At 38.2% G+C, this 22,138-nt stretch overlaps 1 protein-coding gene across 2 annotated transcripts in view; it reads right to left on the bottom strand.

The window, feature by feature from the left end:
* The window catches only part of LOC136857392 (ankyrin repeat domain-containing protein 54), a 179,082-nt gene that overhangs the window by 71,444 nt on the left and 85,500 nt on the right, over nt 1-22,138 (bottom strand). For both annotated transcript variants that reach the window (XM_067136027.2, XM_067136026.2), the window contains exon 7: nt 15,440-15,567. In XM_067136027.2, the coding sequence (XP_066992128.1) occupies nt 15,440-15,567 (128 nt within the window). The remainder of the gene's footprint in view (nt 1-15,439; nt 15,568-22,138) is intronic.

A 22,138-nucleotide genomic window follows, 5' to 3' on the forward strand; every position in this document is an offset into this window, starting at 1 on the left:
TAATGTTGTTAGCTTGAGATACACCAAGTTGCAAGCTGAAAATATGTTTAAAATGCTCCTATCCCTTACTGCTTATTGAAGAAAGACAACATCCAAGCAAAAGGAAGGACACCGGGCTGAGTGGCTCAGACGGCTGAGGCACTGGCCTTCTGACCCAACTTGGCAGGTTCGATGCTGGCTCGGTCCGATGGTAGTTGAAGGTACTCCAATACATCAGTCTCATGTCCATAGATTTACTGGCACGTAAAAGAACTCCTGCAGGACAAAATTCTGCCACCTTGGCGCCTCCAAAAACTATAAAATTACTTAGTGGAATGTAAAGCTATCAGCATTATTATTAAAAGGAAGGACAGATATGTCCTATGCGGTAAGTCCTTAAACTTATTCTTTCTCCCTTTCCCCTCCCCCCCCTCCCAGTCCCTTTAATAATACAGTTTTAGTAATGTGTACATCAGAATAAAGGCAGGAAATGTTTAAAATTATTTTAAGCGAGTGAAGGAGAGAATGTATGACTAGCTCAGATTGGTGGGTTCGAGTCCGGAGGTATTTGAAAGTGCTCAAATATGCCAGTCTCATGTCTAGATCTACCAGTACATAAAATAACTCTTGCGGGACTAAATTCTGGCACCTCGGTGTATATGAAAACGATAGAAGTAGATAGTAGAACTAATATCCAATTCCGCAGTGAGCTTGAAAGCTGACCTTATTTCCGTTCACGCAGCTTGGCACATTAGTGTTCCTATATGGTGGGTTCGAGTTTGGCGGTATTTGAAAGTGCTCAAATACACCAGTCTCATGTCTAGATGTACCAGTACATGAAATAAGTCTTGCAGGACAAAATTTTGGCAGTAGAACTAATAATATTATTATTTTCAAATCCATGGTGAACTTGAAAGCTGACCTAATTTCCGTTCACGGAGCCTGGCACATAAGTATTCCTATATGTTTCCTGGATAAGCTTGAAGATATAACCAGCCTGCAGGCTGAAAATATGCCCAATAATCTCTCTCCTTATTGGTTATTGAAGAGAGAAGGAAATGTTCACGCAAAAGAAAGGGAAGTCATTGGATGTCTGGAACTTTAAAAAAAAACACTGCAAAGACTTATTAAATAAATTGCATCGTTTAACACGCCCCTCTTTTCAAGAATATGGTTATAGTACGCCTACTCTATATCAAAATAAAGACAGAAATATGTAACATTAATTTGAGTGAGAAAGTGTGTTTATTTCCTTAATTCCTCCTTGAGCGTGAAAATCGACTTAATTATGAATATCTTGATTTATTTCATCTTAACTTTTATAATTTACTAAGGTAGGGAAACATTCATTATCGGTGCTTACATTGAGGTTAGTTTGTTATGGTTATGTCTGGTGATTTTAATATATAACCAGACAGGTTGGCAGCAGTGATCAGCCTTTACAAAAAAAGAGGAAAGAAGAGAATCGGGCGGCGATATTTACTTTCTAGTGTATTGCCTTACATGGCGATTACTATATATATATATATATATATATATATATATATATATATATATATATATGATTCAATTATGTGCTATACATGCTCAAAAACGGTTTCTCTATATCTCGAAATTTCAATAACTCAAAATTTAATTTATCTCCCGAGGTGATTCGCATTCATTTATTAGACTGTAAAATGAACGGAAATTTAAATTTATAGGTATCTCTGAATAACGTTTATGTTTGTTATATACCAGAAACTGTCACCGACACAACTCCCTGAAATACCGTACATTCAACTCATTAAAATTATGAAATAAGAATAAACAAAAATGCAGTGAAATACGCAAAACTAGCACATACAAAACAGATAGGTATGTCTCGTACATTATTAACATATGGCTTTGACACAGGGAAAAGCAAAGAACCACCAGAAAATACACATGGCATACAATTCCAATGAAATTACGCTAAGAAACGATGTTAATAGTGCGTGAACCACACAATAAGAAACTCATTCTTTCGTCCCGATTAACTGAGTCGCTAGCGCTCGCTAGCCTCTCTTGCCTGTAGGACGATTGTTGTCCCGAATCCCCAGCCGTAAAGCAACATGCTGTTGTAGCGAGCAGGAAACACTATACACGAAGGCGACGGACGATACACTCGTGAAATAAAGATCAAATAAAAACGCTTGAAAATGAGGTTGGGTATATTACACAAACACATACGAATTTATCCTTTATCCTAGGGGAAGAGTATTGACTGTATTGGAGGTTATATTGGTCAAAAATACGAAGAATTAAAAATAAATCTGAAAATCGGAAGATGAGTTAAAAAATGGAAAGTTTCCAGGTAAATTGGAAGGGTTGGTAGGTATGCGTCACCAATGTGTTAAGGAACGCCACAATATCACGTAGCAGGCAGTGTGTGAAGAAGCAGAATCCGTGAATACTGGCTATGCCAACAGTTGACGAAAACAAATGGCTCATATAATCCATTCGTAAGCACCGAACAATATTGTCAATGCTGATGAAACTACACTGGTTTTTATTTTAATGCCAAGCCCAAACGGTCTTATGGTTTTAAAGGAGATAAGTACAAGGCAGGAAATTGTACAAGGGTGGGGGTCATTGTACTGTGTTGCAATGCACACGGAAGCGAGAGACTTCCTCCCCTTGTCATAGGATAGTTCAATAAATTATGTTTTAAGGGTGTCAGGCAGTTTCTGTGCAAGTACAAGGCATCTAAAAAATGCAAACAGTACAGTAATCCAAAAAATAAAGCATTTGCACAGGGGAGCCAGTATACTTTGTCCCCATCTATGAAGCATGTGTTTTTTCTTTTGTTGCGTGAGGTTATGTTTATCAGTGATTTATCCAAGTGCATCATTTGAACATTGTAAATGCACCCTGATGGATACATTTCGGAAATAGTTTTTTCCATGGCATTTGAAAGGTTTAAACTGTGACTGCATGCATTAATGGGTCTTAGAATACTTTGTTACGTGGCAAGGGTTGGCAATTCTGAATTACGACTGAAGTGCCATGGCGGGAAATCATACAACGATGGATTGACTGTATTGCGTTGTAATGCAAATGGAAGTGAGAGACTTTCTCTCTTTGTCATAGGAAAGTTCAATAAGCCACGATGTTTTAAGGGCATCAGGTACTTTCTGTGCAAGTACAGGGCATCTAAAATACATAAAGTACAGTAATACAATTAATAAAGCACTTGCACATGGAAGCCAGCATAGATTTCTCCTCGTCTTTGAACCACGCTTTTTTCTTTCTTTCATTATGTGAGGTTATGTTTGTCAGTGAGTTATCCAAGTGCATTATTTGAACACTGTAAATGCACCTTCATGGATACATTTTGGGAATTTTTGTTTTTTTGTTTTTTCCATGGCATTTGAAAGGTTTAAACTGTGAATCAAGGTTAACTGCATGCAGTAACAGGCCTTAGAATATTTTGTGACACGCCAAGGGTTGGCACTTCTGTATTATGAGTTGGTGGTTAATTCAAAATCACATAATGTTACTGGTTTTATGTCCCACTAACTACTTTTAAGGTTTTCGGAGATTCTAAGGTGCCAGAATTTTGTCCTGCAAGATTTCTTTTATGTGCCAGTAAATCTACTGACATGGGGTTAATGTATTTGAGCACCTTCAACTACCACCAGACCGAGCCAGGATTTAATCTGCCAGCTTGGGCACAGAAAGTCAGCAGATGGTTAGTCTGAGCTATTCAGCCCAGCCAATTTCTAGTTTCTTTCTTCCATTGATACTGATAACTTCCCATCGAATTCCATCTTGATCGTCAAGTTGTTTCTAAGGATCCCTCGCCTGTCAAATGGAAGTGGACTCCGTTACTCCTATAGGTCCAAGGCTTGCTTAACACTTATGGTGCCAGGCGGTCGATCTATCGGCCACGTTTTTCTTTCACCTGTACCTTCAATTCCTGCTGCACGATGGCAGCATAATACCACCAGAAATAGTAAAGCTTTTACTCTCTGGAAATGTCAATATCACTGAAGTTTTATAAAAGCTCTCTTTTGACACACTGTTAAGTTTCACGCGTGGTAGCTCTGCACTCTGCCGCTTCATGTCGCTTGTTATCTCGCTTGTTTATACGTTTGTTTATTTACTTCCAATAGTGTAAAGATGGATAAGTATATGAAAGATAATTAAAATACGCAATGTTTTAACATTAAGTGATTCATTAGAGAATAATTTATTGATTGGCAAGTGTTCGAAGTAACGAAGAGGTTAGTGTATTTAAAGTGCGTGTGCAAATTTTTGTAAAAATTCATAATTCTCAAAAAGTACTACCAAGAATTGTATCAAACATTAGCTTTTTATTCAAAATTAACTGAATATTCTCACAAAGGTATCATACCCATGATTAAAATACACTATAAATGTAAAAATTAGGTCAAATTTTGACAATTAAGTTTTCCAAAAAAAATTGTACGCTTTTAATGAAGAAAATGGAACTCTATTGCAATTATAGTCACACTCGCATGCTCTCTATTCATCTGTGTGCTGTAGAAAAAAAAAAAAAAAAAGAAAAAAAAGGGATTTACCTCCAAAAATGTAAGTAGGAGAATGTTTTTCCTTAGTGCGTGCATTTTCATTAAAATTGTCTTGGCAGACTTAGCGCAACCACTATATCATAGTCTGGCATCAAAAAGGGTTAAAATGTTATAAGCGACCTTGGTAAACATTCAATGAAGCAGGATGCTACCATCATACATATAGTCCCAGTGAAAATCTCTCCTCTAACGGGTTAGGGACCATTACTGAATTGTGTAATCCTAGCCACCTGAGCACAAGGAGGGCCATGACTCAGAATATATCCAAGATGTGTACTCTCATTCCATAGCAATTGGTATCCCAACTCTCAGAACCAGTTACTACGCCACTCAACCGTTGCCTAATCCAAGATGACCCTGAATGCACGACGACCCCCACTTTTTCCTTTTAAAAAATTCATCAGGTATAAAAAGTGCTTCACGCCAGTACAGAACATTGTTTTCAGTTATGGTTTTTTTTGTTTTTTTTGCAGCTGCACAATTATTCTTTATTTCCATGAGTTTAATAACCATTAACTTAAAATTGGCATTGTAATATCGAAGAGAACCCACTAAAAATTTGCCGGCAACACCTGTTTCAAGCGTGTCTACAATACGATTCATCAGGAAAATATTCCTACTGCTCATAAAACTGTTACTTTTATTGCTTTTACTAAGCGTCACGTACAACCGGCTGCCACTAGACGCATGTCTCACTTGCCGGCTTCGGCTGACTTCAGTGGCTAGCAATGTACAATAAAGGCACGGGCTTTGAAGGTCAACAAGTTTATTGCAGCGTGGAATGGCCCTTCCAACCTTGCATTTTTTGCACACATACCTCACAATTTCATCTTTGATTTCTTTAAAGCGTCTTTGTTGCCAGCCACTGAACAAATTTTTCGCTAATGCGGAACAATGGCTTTAATGCCGTATTTTATTGTGGGTGCACAATTATTCATCTTTTCTGCACGTTTAATAACCATTAACTTATAATTGACCTCATAATATCAACAAGAACCCGTTGAAAATTTGCCAGCAATACCTGTTCTACGCATCTCTACAATACAACGATCCATCACGAAAATACTCCTGCTATCTAAAAAAACTGTTAATTTTAGACGTGTTATAACTCTGCCATTGAATAGCTGTGGCCTTTCCATTCTGCGGATTTGAGAAATGTTTTTGTAGAAGCTAACAGAATGTTATTCTCTCATCACTATTTTCCGAGAACCAGTGACGTAACACAGAGAAACTTTACAACAGGTTGCCGCAGTTAACGATGTCTAATCAAGACGAGGACGTTGATGGTCAATGAGTTTGCGCGCGCGGGCGGGGGTAGAAGGGAAGCAGTGTGGTTACTGTAGTAGCTGCCAGTGGTATTCATTACTGTTAGGTCGCAAATGCAAGATGACCAATAATTTTTCAAGGAGATTCTGAGGGGAAAAAAGTTATCTTGGATTTGGAGAAATACATTATTATTATTATTATTATTATTATTATTATTATTATTATTATTATTATTATTATACCTCAGTCACAGCCGAGTACAAGTCAGTGAAGAAGGAACTCCGTAATGCAATCAGAAAAAGTAAAGCCGATAAATGGTGGGCACTGGCTAAAGAAGTAGATGATCCATGGGGACAAGGTTATAAGATTGTAATGAAGGAACTCGGGACATTTGCAACCTCGAGTGTGGATCCGCAAACAATTAAACAAATTGTGGATATACTATTCCCAGACCATCCAGAGAGGATTGACTGTGACGACGAAAAAGAACTGGATGATATACCCCTCTTCACTGTAGAAGAGCTGAATAGAGCTATTAGCTCTCTTAGAAACAAGAAAACTCCAGGACCAGATGGTATACCTATAGAAGTGCTAAAGATAATAGCAGAACTATGTCCAGAACTGTTGCTGAATATGTACAATCTTTGCCTGCAAACGGGTGTTTTTAGTCCCCGATGGAAAATGGCTCGTTTGGTTCTGATCAGCAAAGGAAAACTTGGTGGTTATAGACCTTTATGTATGCTGGACACAGCTGGATAAGGCCTGGAGAAACTTCTGCAGCCCAGAATCCTCTCACCAGTTCAACTAGCAGGGGATCTATCTGTTTGCCAACATGGATTTCGGAGAGGACACTCAACATTAGATGCAGTGTGGGAGGTGGTGAATACAGCAGAAAGGGCACAAATGGGCAACCATCATTCCCGTAAATTGACACTTCTTGTGACCCTGGATGTGAAAAATGCCTTCAATTCGGCAAGGTGGAGTGACGTATTGGTAGCTCTTGAGAAAACTTTCAAGCTACCGCAATATCTTATGCGCATAATGAGAGATTACTTCAAAGATCGCACCCTGTTGTATGATACGGAAGATGGAGAAAAGACAAAACGTCTGATGGCTGGTGCAGCGCAGGGATCGATCCTTGGTCCAGATCTTTGGAACATAATGTATGATGGCTTGTTACGTTTGGAGATGCCAGAGGACACGAAACTTGTGGGCTACGCTGATGATGTGGCCGCCTTGATAGTAGCTCATAATGTTGAAATGGCTCAAATCAAACTGAACCAGGTGATGCGGCGGATAAAAGAATGGATGATGAGCCACAGTCTAACATTAGCCGAACACAAAACGGAGATAGTTCTTCTGATGAGGAAAAGGATCGAAACTCTTGTACCAATGACTGTTGGAGAGTTAGTGATTGAAACATCTGCGAGCACAAAATATCTAGGAGTGACATTTGACTCCAAGCTCACATTCTGGAATCATATTCAGAGAGCGACAGACAAGGCAGTAAAATACATGACTGCACTTAGCAGACTAATGGGAAATATCAAAGGTCCGAAATCCAGTAAACGACGTCTTCTCATGTCGACGGTTCAGTCAGTGCTCCTATATGGCTCTGAAATCTGGGCTGAATCCTTGAGATTTGCTTGGTATCGGAGAATGATAGCTGCCGTACAACGGAGAGCGGCTTTACGTATTGAATATGCATACCGCACGGTTTCCGAACCTGCAATCCTCACGGTGGCAGCAATAGCCCCAATAGACCTACTTGCATTGGAGCGACATGAAATCTGGCGTACCCAAGGAGAGCTGGGAAAGAAATGTGCAAAGAAGCGTGCCTTCTGTCAACGGATGAGGCGATGGCAACTCAGATGGGAAAGTGACCCTCGAGGCAAATGGACCAAGCGACTGATACCACGCTTGGATATCAGGGTTGAAAGGGCCCATGGTGAAGTAAATTACCACCTCACACAGCTTCTGTCAGGGCATGGATATTTCCGGAAATTCCTGCATAAAGTGGACAGAGCGAGTGACGCAGCATGCATATACTGTGATGACATTGACGACGTATTTCAAACCTCTTTTGTATGCGGCCATTGGACGATTCAGAGAAGATGTGTGGAAATTCAACTAGGAGAACTGACAACAGATATTATTTCGGTGATGCTGCGAAACCAGGAATCCTGGGAACGCGTGGCAGTGTACGTGGAGAACGTCCTTCGTCAAAAGAAGAAGGATTTGGAAGCATACGAACGTTCGTAAAGGAGAAATGAAGAAAGAAGACGTCTGAAAGACAAAGCACGATATCACCCTGAAGTAATGCGAGAACGGTTCCGGAGTGATGACACACATCGTGGGCAAAGGGTGTGTGGTTGTTAGTGGGTAAGAATCCCACACACTCGTGGAGTGCGGACCCTTCACAAGTGTCTTTTGAAGATTTTCCACAATCCCTCATAAATATATATATATATATAATTATTATTATTATTAATTATATGTTTATAATTAAAATGAAGTCTGATAAAACATTAAAACATATGCAGGAATGTGTTTCCAGCTAGTTCAAATGCTTTCGGGATGGACAGGAAACACTTGGTGCCTTGCCCATCCTCCAGCAGCCTTTTGTCTGAGAACTATGTAGCAGGCTGTTTTCCATTTTTTCCATTCCTAATCTGAGTATATAGACTCACTTGGAAGTAACCACACGTATGAATGTTAATACAAACAGGGGGGTGCCAAACAAAACAAACGAGATATTCAAAATAATCTGCCTTAATGCAACTCAATCCTGCTGGCTGAATGGTTAGCTTCAAGGCCTTTGGTTCTGAGCGTTCTGGATAGAGCCATATTTACTGTGTGCAGGCCGTTTGCCTGAAGATGTGGTTGCATCCACTTCCCCCAATTCTGGCAGTCTTCTTAATGAAATATAACATTCTTCTGTTATTAAAAATGGCCTAAAATCTATAGCCATTAAACATTCTGTTTGTAGCAAATAAAACGTAATGCTAAAAAAATGGAGGAAGTTTGTTTGAAATGCGAAAGTGTACGGAACAGAAATTATATGCAGGAAACATGTTTCCAGCTGGTTCAAACACTTTCAGGATGGACAGGAAACGCTTGGTGATGTGCCACGTTTTGTATATTCACCATACTCCTCAGAACTGGTGCTTGCAATTCTTTTTGTTTCCCAATCTCAAGCGACATCAGTGCTCGATCAATTCCAAAAAATGCCTTCAATGCCAGTTTGCAGCAGCTGTTATACTTGTTGCCAAAAGTTTACTGTGGCCAATGAAGAGTATATTGAATGCAAATGAAAGTACTTTGTTTGTACAGTGAAACCTCGTTAGTCTGTTTCTCATTAACACGCTTTCCCACCTAGCATTGTGCAACAAACACGATTTCCAACTCTGGTAAGAAAGAGCCCTCACTACAGTTGCATCATAACGGGAAAAGGCCTTGAATTCCTGAACTTCTTAGGATAAGTTGAACCTTCAGGAAGCGAGCCGTCAGCCTCAGGAATGTTCAGTTTTGCTTGCTGGTTAGCCACAAGATTGCTGAATGGGAAGCCTGTTTGTGCTTGTATTTTGCATTCCATTCAGAAATTAGAAATTTATTTTGTGTTGGGTGGTACAGTGAAGGGTAGTGCCTGATAGTCTACATCTGGATTAAGAACATAATCGTGTGAAGTTGACTAGCATGGTGCATATTTCTCTTGTGACACCCTATTTGTGGATTCAGAAAAGGTTGTGAAATTCTTTTTTAATGAGGACAAAATAAAAATCTATCCGAAAGTTGACTGGCACTCACATCTTTAAGCGTGCAAAGGTAGCGTGAATGTTGAAACTCGTACATTCGAGTTGGGCAAATCAAAGTGAATTAGGACATAATACTTGTAAAATTGTAAAATCAAAAGATAGTGTGATATATTTTTATTCTTTAAAATGATATCACTGATGAAGGGAATGGATGACTTCCCGAAACATATGGTAAAATAAACAGTTTTCTTTCATTATAAGGTGTATTGACAAGGCGGACTCAAGTAAAACTATTTTAAATAGTTCTGTAATAGATTCAGACAAGTCAATACGGATTAAACAACCATATTAACCTACCATGGTTAAGTTTATCAACAATGGCAGCCAAAGTCACAGTCAGAGATAGTCAAGTGCGACCAGAAAATAATGTTTATAACCCACTGCTCTAAAATAAAAGGCTTCTACTAACATTTGTTTTTAGAAAGAGTATGATCTGCAGTAATATTATGATATTTTTACTGTCCCCCATCCAAATGTTTTGATATTTTTGTTGTCTCATGTTTTTCACACTTTTCAGTGCACTTTTGTTATTTTATAATCCCCAGCAGAAAAGGTTTTCATATTTGTTCTCTTGTGTTTTTCACACTTTTTAATATTATCCACTCTCTTTAGAAAATGCCCTCATGTCAGAAAAAATTGTATCTAGTGTTTCCATATTCCTACTTAGGGAATGCACGTTCCCCTCTGATTCGTTTGTCATTTTTCGGCTTGATTCAAAAAAATGTTTGTATTATTTTGTACATCGTATCCAAATTCCTTTGTTGAATATTTAATTTTTTATTTTATTTTAAATTTCCTTTCCATATAATTTGTTTGGAGAGGATGATTACCTAATTGTACTTCCTCGTAAAACAAAAATCACCACCACCACCACCACCACCACCACCACCTGTTGGATGGTTTCTATTTGTGTGTTCAATAGTATGTTTACTCGCTCAATATGTTCTTTTCCCTTGCCCCCTGAGGAAACGTCTAAAGAGGTTTTACTGTACTCCTCCACACAAACAGGCCATAAGACAGGGATCCATGTGTGACACAGGTTGCACCTACAACCCCACCAGCGTGTGGGAAAGGCTGTGGAAGAAGAATGCAGCTCAATCCTTCAGGGAGGAAATATAACCAAGGCGTACTATTTGCAGTTTATTTATTTATGACATTTTTACGATAAAAGGTTTTTGCTCATGATTACCATATTTACTTGCATAATTTCCCCCACCCGTTTTTTACTTTTTTCAACCTCAAAAACAGGGAAAGAAAATTATGTAAATCTAAATTAAAAATGGAAATGAAAAAATCGAACATAATTACCTTACTTAAGTTACAAACTTTATATAGCCCCAAAATAGTACAAAATAATTGAAAATATGTATAACACAATTAATTTTAATAAAAATCAAAGGCAATAACACATTTCCTAGTAATAATTATATGGAAACCATCGTCTTTTAATGTCGCAAGAGAATTCGCTGAAGATAAGAGCCATATACCTGAAATAAATTAGAATACTGTATCAGGGTAAAATCTATAAAACTGCCTATGCTAATATGTACAGTCGAACCTGCCCAAACGCACACCCTTATTCAGCGGACACCTCCCTATACGGACAATTTTCCTCGGAACTGATTTTATTTTACATAAATGTTAAAATGGCCTCATTTAAGTGGACACCTCGAACTCTGGACAACGGACATCGCCATTTGTCCCGTCCACTTCACTTAAGTGGATATTGTACACGTTGCAGGACAATTTATTACGCTGGACCACATGTCATTCTTTCTTTTAAAACCATTCTTCAGGCATAAGGAAATCCCTTTTGAATGTTTGTACTATTTCGAGTGCAAAGGGAGAGAAGGTACATCAGAATGCAGTTCTACCTAGTGGTGTATAGGCCTATTCCGAGAATTCTAATTGCCCAGAAATGCTGCCAGAGACTGTTGACTCACAAGTTACCTGGGGATTTTCTTCCCTTCTTGCATCATTCTATTCATAACTCGGATTGTCCCCGATAAGGTCGAGCTCAGGTAGTCAAGTTGAGAAGGAAAAGAAAATATAGGCGCTAATTAGTGAGACAGAAATACAGTGCCCACCGTAGTATTTCAGTTGTCTGTTAAACATGGGTAACAAGGGACGATCGTGTTTAGATCTCGAGGCAAGAAGAAATGTGATTATAGAAAGTGACAAGGGACTTTCAGTGAGAAAGCTTGCCGAAAAATTCAACTGCGGGAAAACTCAAATAAACACTATTGTGAAGAATAGAATTGAAATTTTAAAGGAGTGGGAGGAAAATAGGAATCTAGAAGTAAAACGAAAGCGGGAGTCAGTTTTTTTAAACGTTATAAAGTTGCGGTATATGAGTGGTTCAAGTGTGCTCGAGTGAAGAAACCATGTGTGAGTGGACCAATGTTACAAGAAAAAGCTTGAGAAATTGCAAATAATCTGAAAGTTGAGAATTTTGTAGCTAGCAATGGTTGGTTAGATTGTTTTAGAAAACATCATAACATTAGTTTCAAAACAGTCTGCGGAGGTGGTGATGTGTCTACGACTGAAGTAGCAGATTGGAAAGATAGATTACCAGACATTTTGAATAGTTGCAAACTGAAAGACATTTTGAATGATGATGAAACTGTTCTGTTCTTTAGGGCGATCCTGAAGAAGTCACTTTGCCGAATGAAAGATGCAAGAGTGGAAAAACGTCAAAAGAAAGAATCTCCATTATGTTTAGTTGTAATGCACTCGGTGAAAAGGATAATCCTCTAATAGGTAAATCTTTGAGACCCAGGGGCTTTAAAAACTTGGACTTTGTCTTGGTGTCAAATGACATGTGAATAAAAAGGCATGGATGACTTCAGCAATATTCGAGAATTGGCTCCTAGCTTTGTATTCCAAGATGAAGGCCAGAAACTGTAACGTGATCTTATTGCTAGATAATGCTACGTGTCATCCAGAAATACGTCTTTCAAATGTAAAACTCTTGTTCCTTCCACCCAATACCACTTCTCATCTTCAGCCATTGGATCAAGGAATCATTCAAGCATTGAAATTAGACTATCATAAGAGGGTTTTACGGTCGTTAGTGGCACACATGAATGAAGCAGATTCAGCTCTTGATTTGATGAAGAAGATCAATGTTGACGATGCAGTTTCGTGGACAAAGGCAGCCTGGAATGCAGTCAGCGAAACCACAATCAGGAAATGCTTTGCAAAATGCAGCATTGCTAATTCTACAGGTGAAGAACAAGCAGATGTAGAGGTTCGAAATGAACATGATGAATTTCAGACTTTAGCAACGACAGTGAGATTGACGTATGATATTGAAGCCGAAGAAGAGAATATTCCTTGTTGTGACGATCTCGAGGGCGACTGGCAATCCCGACTCCAGGACGCACTTTACAGTAAACTTTCTGTGTTATCAAGTTATACAGTAATTGTGTGTTGCACGTATAGTGAGGTCCATGTTTGTTTGCACCTCAACTCTTCATTTATTTTCTTCTTGTGATTGACAGCTTTTAATTATTTTAAGCTAAATCTTCAGCTTTAATTTAATTCACTGCACTTCGTAAATATTTCTAGCTATCCGTAGCAGCCTTCATTAGTCATACAAAAGGACCATTTTGAATAAAACTTACGTTTTACAGAGCCCGAATCAGGAACGAAAAGTGACAATGACGGTGAGGCGGAAGAAGAACAAGAAGTTCTGTCAATGAAGCAGGGACTAAATATGCTTAAACAGATAAAGAATTTGTGTGTCACGCTGGACCGCGAGTACGGTGAGAACACTATGGAACCATTTAACAGACTTATTCCATTTTCGAGAATATCGCAGTTAAAAAACGTGCTAAATTTACACAGACGAAACTTCACGATTACTTCGTGAAGCTGTGATGTTTGTAAATGATGTAAAATCACTTATAATAACTCTCTATGAAATACTAACACAGAAATACCTTGGAATAATTAAAAAAAGATATGTATGCTTATATAAGGTGGATGTTCTTCGCCATTAAAATGTTTGATTATTTTTACAAATTTGTTTTAACAGACACCTGTCGTAACGGACATTTTTCCTTGGAACCGACGGTGTCCGCAGAAGGGAGGTTCGACTGTATTTCACTTTAAATAAATAGACTTATGTCATTCATCGTCACTTTCTTCTGAAGTAATCTGCGATCAATCACTCCCATTCTCTTCTATCTCCCAGATGCAGTCATCTTCAGTTCCATCTAATTTGTTGGAAATGTCAGTTTTCTTGAAACTTTTCACAATACTGTCTTGTAAAATCAGTCCCCATGCACGAACAATCCACTCACATATTAATTCTTGTGAAGGCCTCTTTATCTTCCCGGTAGGCGTCAGAGTATGATAAACTTCTGCCATCCACTCGGAATATACCCGCCGTACGTTGTCTTTGAATGGCTTGTTGATGTTTACATCAAGAGACTGCAAGGCTGACGTCAAGCCACCAGATATTATTACAACATTAGTCGTCTGGTTGACCATTTCTTGGCGAACACTATCAACAAGATGGCCATGCAAACTGTCCAAAACCAGGAGACACCTGTGGTTTAAAAGATGGCTACGCCATCTTCCCCACACAACGCGCAACCAATCCTTCATGAGATCCGCCACCATCCATTCTTTCTCCTGGGCACGAATGTGCAAACCAGATGGAAATTCCCCCTTAGTAATTGTTTTTTGCTTGAAAATTACATAGGGAGGAAGTTTTCGCCTGTCCGCAGTAACACCCAGTATAACTGTGCAGCGAAGCTTCTCTGCCCCAGTAGTCCTCATGACGACGCTGGATGCTCCCTTTTTGGTAATTGTAGTGTTTCGAGGCATATCAAAGAAAATCCGAGTTTGATCTGCATTCCTGATTCACAATAGCAGGTAACTGTACTCTTGCGCTTCCTAATTACAAATCTATGAAACTGCACTTTTTTTCACAGTGGTCCTTTGGAAGTCACTAGCAAGGAGAAGTCCTTCTTTAAAGAAAAAGACTGTTCCTTTTCATGAACCGATAAAGCCACCCTCTGCTTGCTTTAAAATCGGGAATTTTCAAGGTTTTTGCTACTTCTACAGCCTTTAACTGGAGCATCACGTGGAACAGGGAAAAGCCATCATTTCTCAAATGATTTACGTAAGAAACAACTTCCTGTTCAATTTCTGGATCCTTCCCGGTTTTTGGTCCCTGAAATGATAAAGCTGTTTTCTCGATACACTGTAATTCTTCTTTCTGCTTCCGCCAGTAACACGTGTGATGGTGTTATGGAAAATCCACGAGATACAGCACAATTGTCATTATATACAGCAAATTCTATAACAGACAATTTAAATTGTGTCACAACTATTACTTATTGTTTTTCTATCCCATGATATCGCTAACAAACACTTCACACAACAATTCACATGTAAGAACAATGTTGAAAACGATTACTGTACACGTGCGAGTCACACCTGATAACAAGGGCGAGTTATGACTAGCAGTCACAGGTGTTTTCCTGCCCCAGGCACTGGAATGTTGAGTAATCAGTCACTTCCTCCCCTCCTAGCATGGGAAACATGAACAGGAATTTCCAAACTAGTTCCCGATTTCCGTACATCGGCATGAAACACGAAGACAAGATAAGTCTGTGGTTCACAACTAGTGGAAACCATAGATAAAACAGGGTAGGGAAATAAGCATTTTTTTCCTTCCAAATTTACGTTCTAAGAATCAGAGGAAGGGAAAATTATATGAGTAAATATGGTAATTTCTGGAAACTTACTCATTAAGGTCCTAATGAGAAATCAAGTCAAGAAGCACTTTACCTGTTGCACTTCTGCTTTGATTCTGGAAGAGTCAGCATCTGTGTGTCCTCTCTGGAGCAGTTTTAGTTTGGATTGCGCCAGCTGTAGTGGGTTACGGCCATAGTAGTCGCTGCTCCTCACGTCTGTACCTGGACATGTCATCACTGTTGTCACGAATTCTAATAATCTATTTGACATGTTACACTACCATCAGATCACTGCAACCTCGTCCAACTCCTATGGCTACTTTTTCTCAAAACCTAAAAGCCTACCTTACCCTCCACCAACAGCTGTTAAATACTAATTAAATGCCTGCGGAGAAGGTACACTTGTGGTAAAGCACTTTCCTCCAAACAGACAGTGTATTGTTGATGCCTACACTACACAGCCTTTAATTTGTCTTCTCATTCCACTTCTCTACCTATCATCTTTTCATCCTGGGAAGAAAGAAAATGTAAGATGTTCAGATTAGCAATGACATACGTACTAACTACATTATGTTTGTTTTTTCTTGCTGTAGATTTACTGAAACGTTCTCTATCTCTAGACCAAATATCAATGGCTAATATGTCTTCTTAGCTGGCAAAAATTCCCATTCAAATACATGGATTCCTCAGCTTTATGGCACAAGAGAATGTTGCCTAGAATTTTCAGAATTGCAATGACATATGCCCCAATCCAAAACACGTCTACATATATCTTAACATAGTGTATGCAGTTTGTCATTTCAATCTCCAAAGCTGTTTATAATAAACCTTGATGATATTAATACATAAATTATTTAAGGAAAATTATACTTTTGTTTTTGTCAGCTATAACCTTACACACATCCACTTTAGATATTTCTTTGAACAAACCTAATGACTGCTCCAATAATAAAAAAGCAATCCAGGAGAGATGCATATTTATTCTTTGACCCATCTCTATTTTATTATTGTTATTTTTATTATTAGCCTCTGAAGAGCTTATGTTCTTCTTATCTAAGTTCATCTCACTACCAGTCTTCTCTGAGTTTTATTAGTGGTAAACTCGCTTTTAGTATAGTGTTATTACGGTGTAATAATATCGTGATGAGTGACAAAAGTAATGAATCATTTCAGTAGTGCCCTAGTAGTTCTAGAAAGCATCCTGTCAACAAAACAAACTGGAAAATAAATGTAAGCAAAAAAAAATTGTAAAATACCATCAGTGTAAAATATGAGAAATTGGTAAAACCAATAAACAGTCATTCCTCCTTGTCACTGTGTTGCTTCCAAAAGTTGGTACAAATATTAATAATGTGATATTTACTGAATTCTGGGGGAATTTGAGATTACTGAACTGCAAAATAATTATGTGAACAATCTAATGAAAAGTGCTGATGGCAAAAGAACACTGGTGAATAACAGTCATGAAATCTCCCGTCTGTAGAATATACAGTCGTTTACCATGCTGTCTCTTACAGTGTTTGTGCTGGTGCTTTTAGAAATAGTCATGGCTTGTGTGAAAGAAGATTGCGTACTGTGCGCAATAAAGTTGCGAGTATCAGGCATCTTAAACACTGGCAAACGCAGTCATCACACAAGTACCAGGAAAGTACCTGAACCTGCAAGGGCGAAAGTAATTGAGCATACCAATACCATTTCTGTTCTTCGGTTCTGCTCACATCCCCCTGTGGGTGGTGGCAGTAGAATAACACCCACGGTATCCGCTCCCTGTTGTAAGAGGCGACTAATGGAGTGTGGGTTGGCGATCACGGGGCCCTTAGTTGAGTTCAGGCATTGCTTCCACTTATTTGTGCCAGGCTCCTCACTTTTATCTATCCTATCCGAGTTCTCTTGGTCAACTCTTGTTGTTTTCCAACCCCGACACTATTAGGTTTGCGAGGGCTAGGGAATCTTTCATTTTCATGCCCTTCATGCCCATGTCTTCCTTTGGCTGATATGTTCATTTTTTGAAGTGTCGGATCCCTTCCATTTTTTCCTTCTGATTAGTGTTATATAGAGGACTGATCATAATAAGAAACTATACAGGGTTGCTAAAAAACAAGCAAGCAAAGTTGTTACAGAAGAACGAGAGAAGTGGTTGAACAAGTGGAGTGATGAATTGAAAGAGATGTTAATGGTAGTAAGAAAATGTTATATGGGATGATGAACAATAGAAAAAGAGATAAAGAACACTCCAGATACCTAAGAGATGATGATGAAAATCTGATCACTGAAGATGAGAAGGTCAAAGAGACTTGGAAGACTTACTTTGATGAATTGCTAAATGTGAATTGCATGCAGCCTACACAAAAAGACAGTACCGGTACTACCTCCTGCAAGTCTGCCCCTGACAACAGGTTAGAATTAACATGGAATGATGTAGAATATGCCTGGAAATACATCAAAACTGGAAAATCAGCAGTGGCTGATGAAATTAATGGAGAAATGATCAAGACAATGGGCATTTCTGGAAAACATTGGATCTGCAGACTCTTTCGTAAGATCTGGAAAGAAGGGGACATACCAGTCGATTGGAAAAGAGGCATCATAATTCCAATCTTCAAGAAAGGAGGCAGAAAGAAATGTTCCAACTATAGAGGCATCACTTTAACATCTCAAGTTGGTAAACTTTATGAAAGAATTATAGAGCATAAAATCAAAGAACCTCTTCGAAGAACAGTATGGATTCAGGAAGGGGAGATCAACAACTGATTTAATCTTTACAGTCCGTCAGTTAATGGAAAAATACTATGAACACAACCGAGATTTGTGGTTAGCCTTTCTGGATATCAAGAAAGCATTTGATGCAGTGAATAGAGAGAAGGTGTGGGAAGCACTGAAGAAAATTGGAATACAGGATGACATGATACACCAGATCAAGAATTTGTATGAAGATACCCGAAGTAAAGTCAAAACACCTGTAGAAATGACTGAAACCTTTGATATAAAATCTGGGTTAAGACAGGGTGGTATTCTGTCTCCTCTTCTTTTCATCACTGTGACGAACGAGATTCAGAGAAAAGTGCACCAAACCATTGGAGGTAAGAAAATGAAAGTTACATTGTTCGCGGATCATATATATGCTTGTGGGGAGACTCTAAAGAAGATCTTCAAGGACAAATAAACTCCTGGACAGAATCTGCTAAAGAATATGGACTCATCTTCAGCCAAGAGAAAAGTGAGGTTATAGTCATGAAGAGATAGGGCAACCAATGGGACACATTGAAATGGAGGGGAAACAGCTACAGATGAACCATCAATTCAAATATCTTGGAAGTGTTATCTCTGATACTGGTTCTATAGATAAGAAAATTTCCCACAGAATTCAGGCAGGTAGCAACTTTTACAAAATAGTTAAAGACATAATATGGAACAAGAAAATACCAACAAAATGTAAGAAAGTCATATATGAAACTTATTACGTACCAATCCTGACCTATGGTTGCGAAACATGGACCATGAGAAACAAAGATGTTAGTAGAATCCAGGCGGCAGAAATGAAATTTGTCCGTAGCATGATCGGCAAAACACGGAGGGACAGAGTGCATAATGAGGAAATCCGCAAGCAGGCTCAAGTTGTAAGACTGCAGGACAAAATAACAGTGCAGTGACTGAGATGATATGGACATATGCGACTCATGGGTATTAACAGATTACCAAAAAAAATGTACGATCTAAAACTTGAAGACAAAAGACCAAGAGGGCGACCAAGACTCAGGTACAAGGACATGGTGAAGATTGACATTCAACAGAGAGGACATACTTTGGAAAGCATTGAAGAAGGAGAGAAGTTCAGGGACCGCAACTGGTGGAGAAGCCTCGTTTGTCGACCCATCGCTTAAGATGGAACGACGAGGGATATGATGATGATGAATATTTTTATCCATAGCAATTTATTATATAATGGATAGACTATTCTTTTTTAAAGTGATTAAATATTAATGTCATGCTTTCTTTTCTCTTGTGCAATCGTGGATATGCCATGTAGGAAAAATAAAGGATCCATAACTTTTAACACATGTATCTCTAAACTGGATCTTAGTATATATGTCCCTACTGCTCAAAAGACCTCATATAGTCAAGCATTTGAACAGGAAAGAGCATAAAGTGTTTTCTATACTGAAGAAAATATATCTATGAGACTGCTGCAAGTTCAGAGTATCAATATAGGAAATGGAAACAATGTAGGCTACTTATATTATTGAATTTTCAAAATATCACATTATTCTGTTAAATGATATGATAATAATTTACACAAAAAACTCATCGATCTTATTAGAATCACTCTTAAGAATACCAAATCGAAAGTCAACTTTAGAGGTAAATTGTCTGAGCCATTTGAAATCCACACTGGACTTCGACAGGGAGATGGACTCTCGCCATTATTGTTCAACTGTGCCCTGGAGGAAGTCATGCAAGAATGGGTACAGAAATATCATTCAAACATCAAGATAGGCAGAAACATTAAACTTAATTGCCTAGCATTTGCAAATGATCTTGCATTACTAGCAAGTAGTGTGGAAGAAGCTAAATTTCAAATTGCAGAACTCGAGAAAATTGCTGCAAAATCGGACTGCAAATCTCCTTTCAACTGACTGAAATGATGCCGACCTTCAGAACTGAACCACAAGCCATTCACCTCGACAATGGCAAACAAATTAAGATCATGAATAAGTTCAAATATTTTGGGGAAATTATAACCTGGAACACAAAAGAGAAAGCATTGATCGACAGCAGAACATCTAAACTGAAAACAGCTCAGCAAATCACCTGGCCAACTTATTAAAAAAATCTCTCTCCATGAATTTGACATTAAAATACAGTTGTAAAACCCTAAACAAATTATGCTAGTGAAACACTCTTCAAGTTGAACATTAAATTAAATACAATAATTATTAAATTGATGTCGTATGGTCCATCTTTCTCAATACTATATTATGCAATATTACTGAATTACATTACTAAACTAGGGACTAGTTTCAGCCTTGGCTGGCCATCTTCAGCCTTAATGTAATACGTCTAATAACTAAAATGTAAACACACACAATTGACATGAAAACTAAGTACAAACACACAATTAACATTAAAATCTGGGATGAACTAAGTGTAAAATCTGAAAAATAAATTAGGCTCTAAAATTCTTAGCATCTGGAGTATGCTCATCATCCAGACTCATTCTTGTATTGATATTCATAGAACTGTTAGTTCCATCACTGCTAATCATTACAATTTCAACTGCAAAACGGGAACTGGTAAATGCTGATTCTGTAGTCAGATCATCAATCACCAAATTTACTTGAGTGGTGTTAGCAGTATGCAAGCCACTGGATGCCACTGTAAATAACCACCAGCTGACGCAGAACTGCTAGATGATGTTTCCACATCGACCAATGTACAGTAAATAAAATTAAATTAAATGTTCCAGTAGTGCTTGTTAAAATCTTGCTGAAATGCTGTTCGACACTGCCAGGACGGCACAAGAAGATATGGTTAAAACTGACACATTCTTAATTTGTGGCTGGTATAAATTCGCAATTCACTGCGGTGTCCATGAAGTTAACCTGAATAACAGATAGATAAAATCAGATAAAATTAATGAACAGAATGTTAGTCAAATGGCATAGGTTTTATGAGACTAACTCTCATTGCGGCATGTGATGTGTGGTGTATTGTTTTGTGCCTCATACTAACGATTGTGAGATTCAAAGGAAAAAGAAGGGGTGAGGCAAGGAGAGAGAGGCAGGGCAAGGACAGAGGGAGTGGGACAAGGGGAGAGGTCGTGGAAAGGAGAGGGGGGTGGAGGGGAAGGGGGGAATGAAGGCTGGGCCAAAGGATGTGGGAAAAGAGATGGCTGCTGAGGAAAGGTGCTGTGAATATTATGAAAAACTGAATTATGACTTGTTGGTTAGACGTTTCGAAAAATGGGAATTAGAAGGTCAAACAAGATATTTGGCTTTTCTGAAATGTCATTAACTCTTTCCGGTCAACTGCGAGCGTAGCTCTCAGCGGCCGAAATTACGTTCAGGCCGCGCTGTGTATGCCCGCAGTAAGGTCTGACAATTCGTTAAAAATCAAGAACGAGCTATGCACGCATTCTGGTGTTTACAGCGTTTTTCTTCATGTATTAGTTACAAGAGTATTTAAGCAGATGGCAGTATTATATGTCTAAGTCAGAGAATTTACGATATATTTGAACAGCATGCATCAGTAGAAGTTGTCACTCAGTGAGCTCTAAGACATGGCTACTCGCAGCAAACATGTGCTTGACGAAAGTGATATTTTCGATATTTTATGATATAATAAGTTTATGCGCAAATGAACATGTTATTGACATAGGAATTGGAAACAACTTCTTGCATTTCATTATGATTGGAGTTCGTTTTACGGCCTAGCGCATGTTCCCGCGTATTTCATATTTGCGTGAATACGTAAGATTGTCTATATATTAGTAAAGTTATCTGTTTAGACGACTGTATTTTCTCTTTCTCAGAAGTCTTTTGTGGTAAATGGAACAATATTTTTACATTTGAATAACTTTTAACAAAATTTATCAATTAAAATAAAATTTTGTAAGAGCTCCCATTTTCATTATTGTAATTATTACTATTGTTATTATTATTATTATTATTATTGAAAAATTATTATTTTTATATCGTACTCATTATTGTTGTTTTGTAATTGCAATGCACATTTTATATTAGCGAAATAGGGTAAATATTACTGTATTTCAGAAAACTGTACTTGCTTAGTTATC

The sequence above is a fragment of the Anabrus simplex genome, chromosome 1 (genome assembly GCF_040414725.1).
Source record: "Anabrus simplex isolate iqAnaSimp1 chromosome 1, ASM4041472v1, whole genome shotgun sequence".
NCBI classification, from domain to species: Eukaryota; Metazoa; Arthropoda; class Insecta; order Orthoptera; family Tettigoniidae; genus Anabrus; species Anabrus simplex.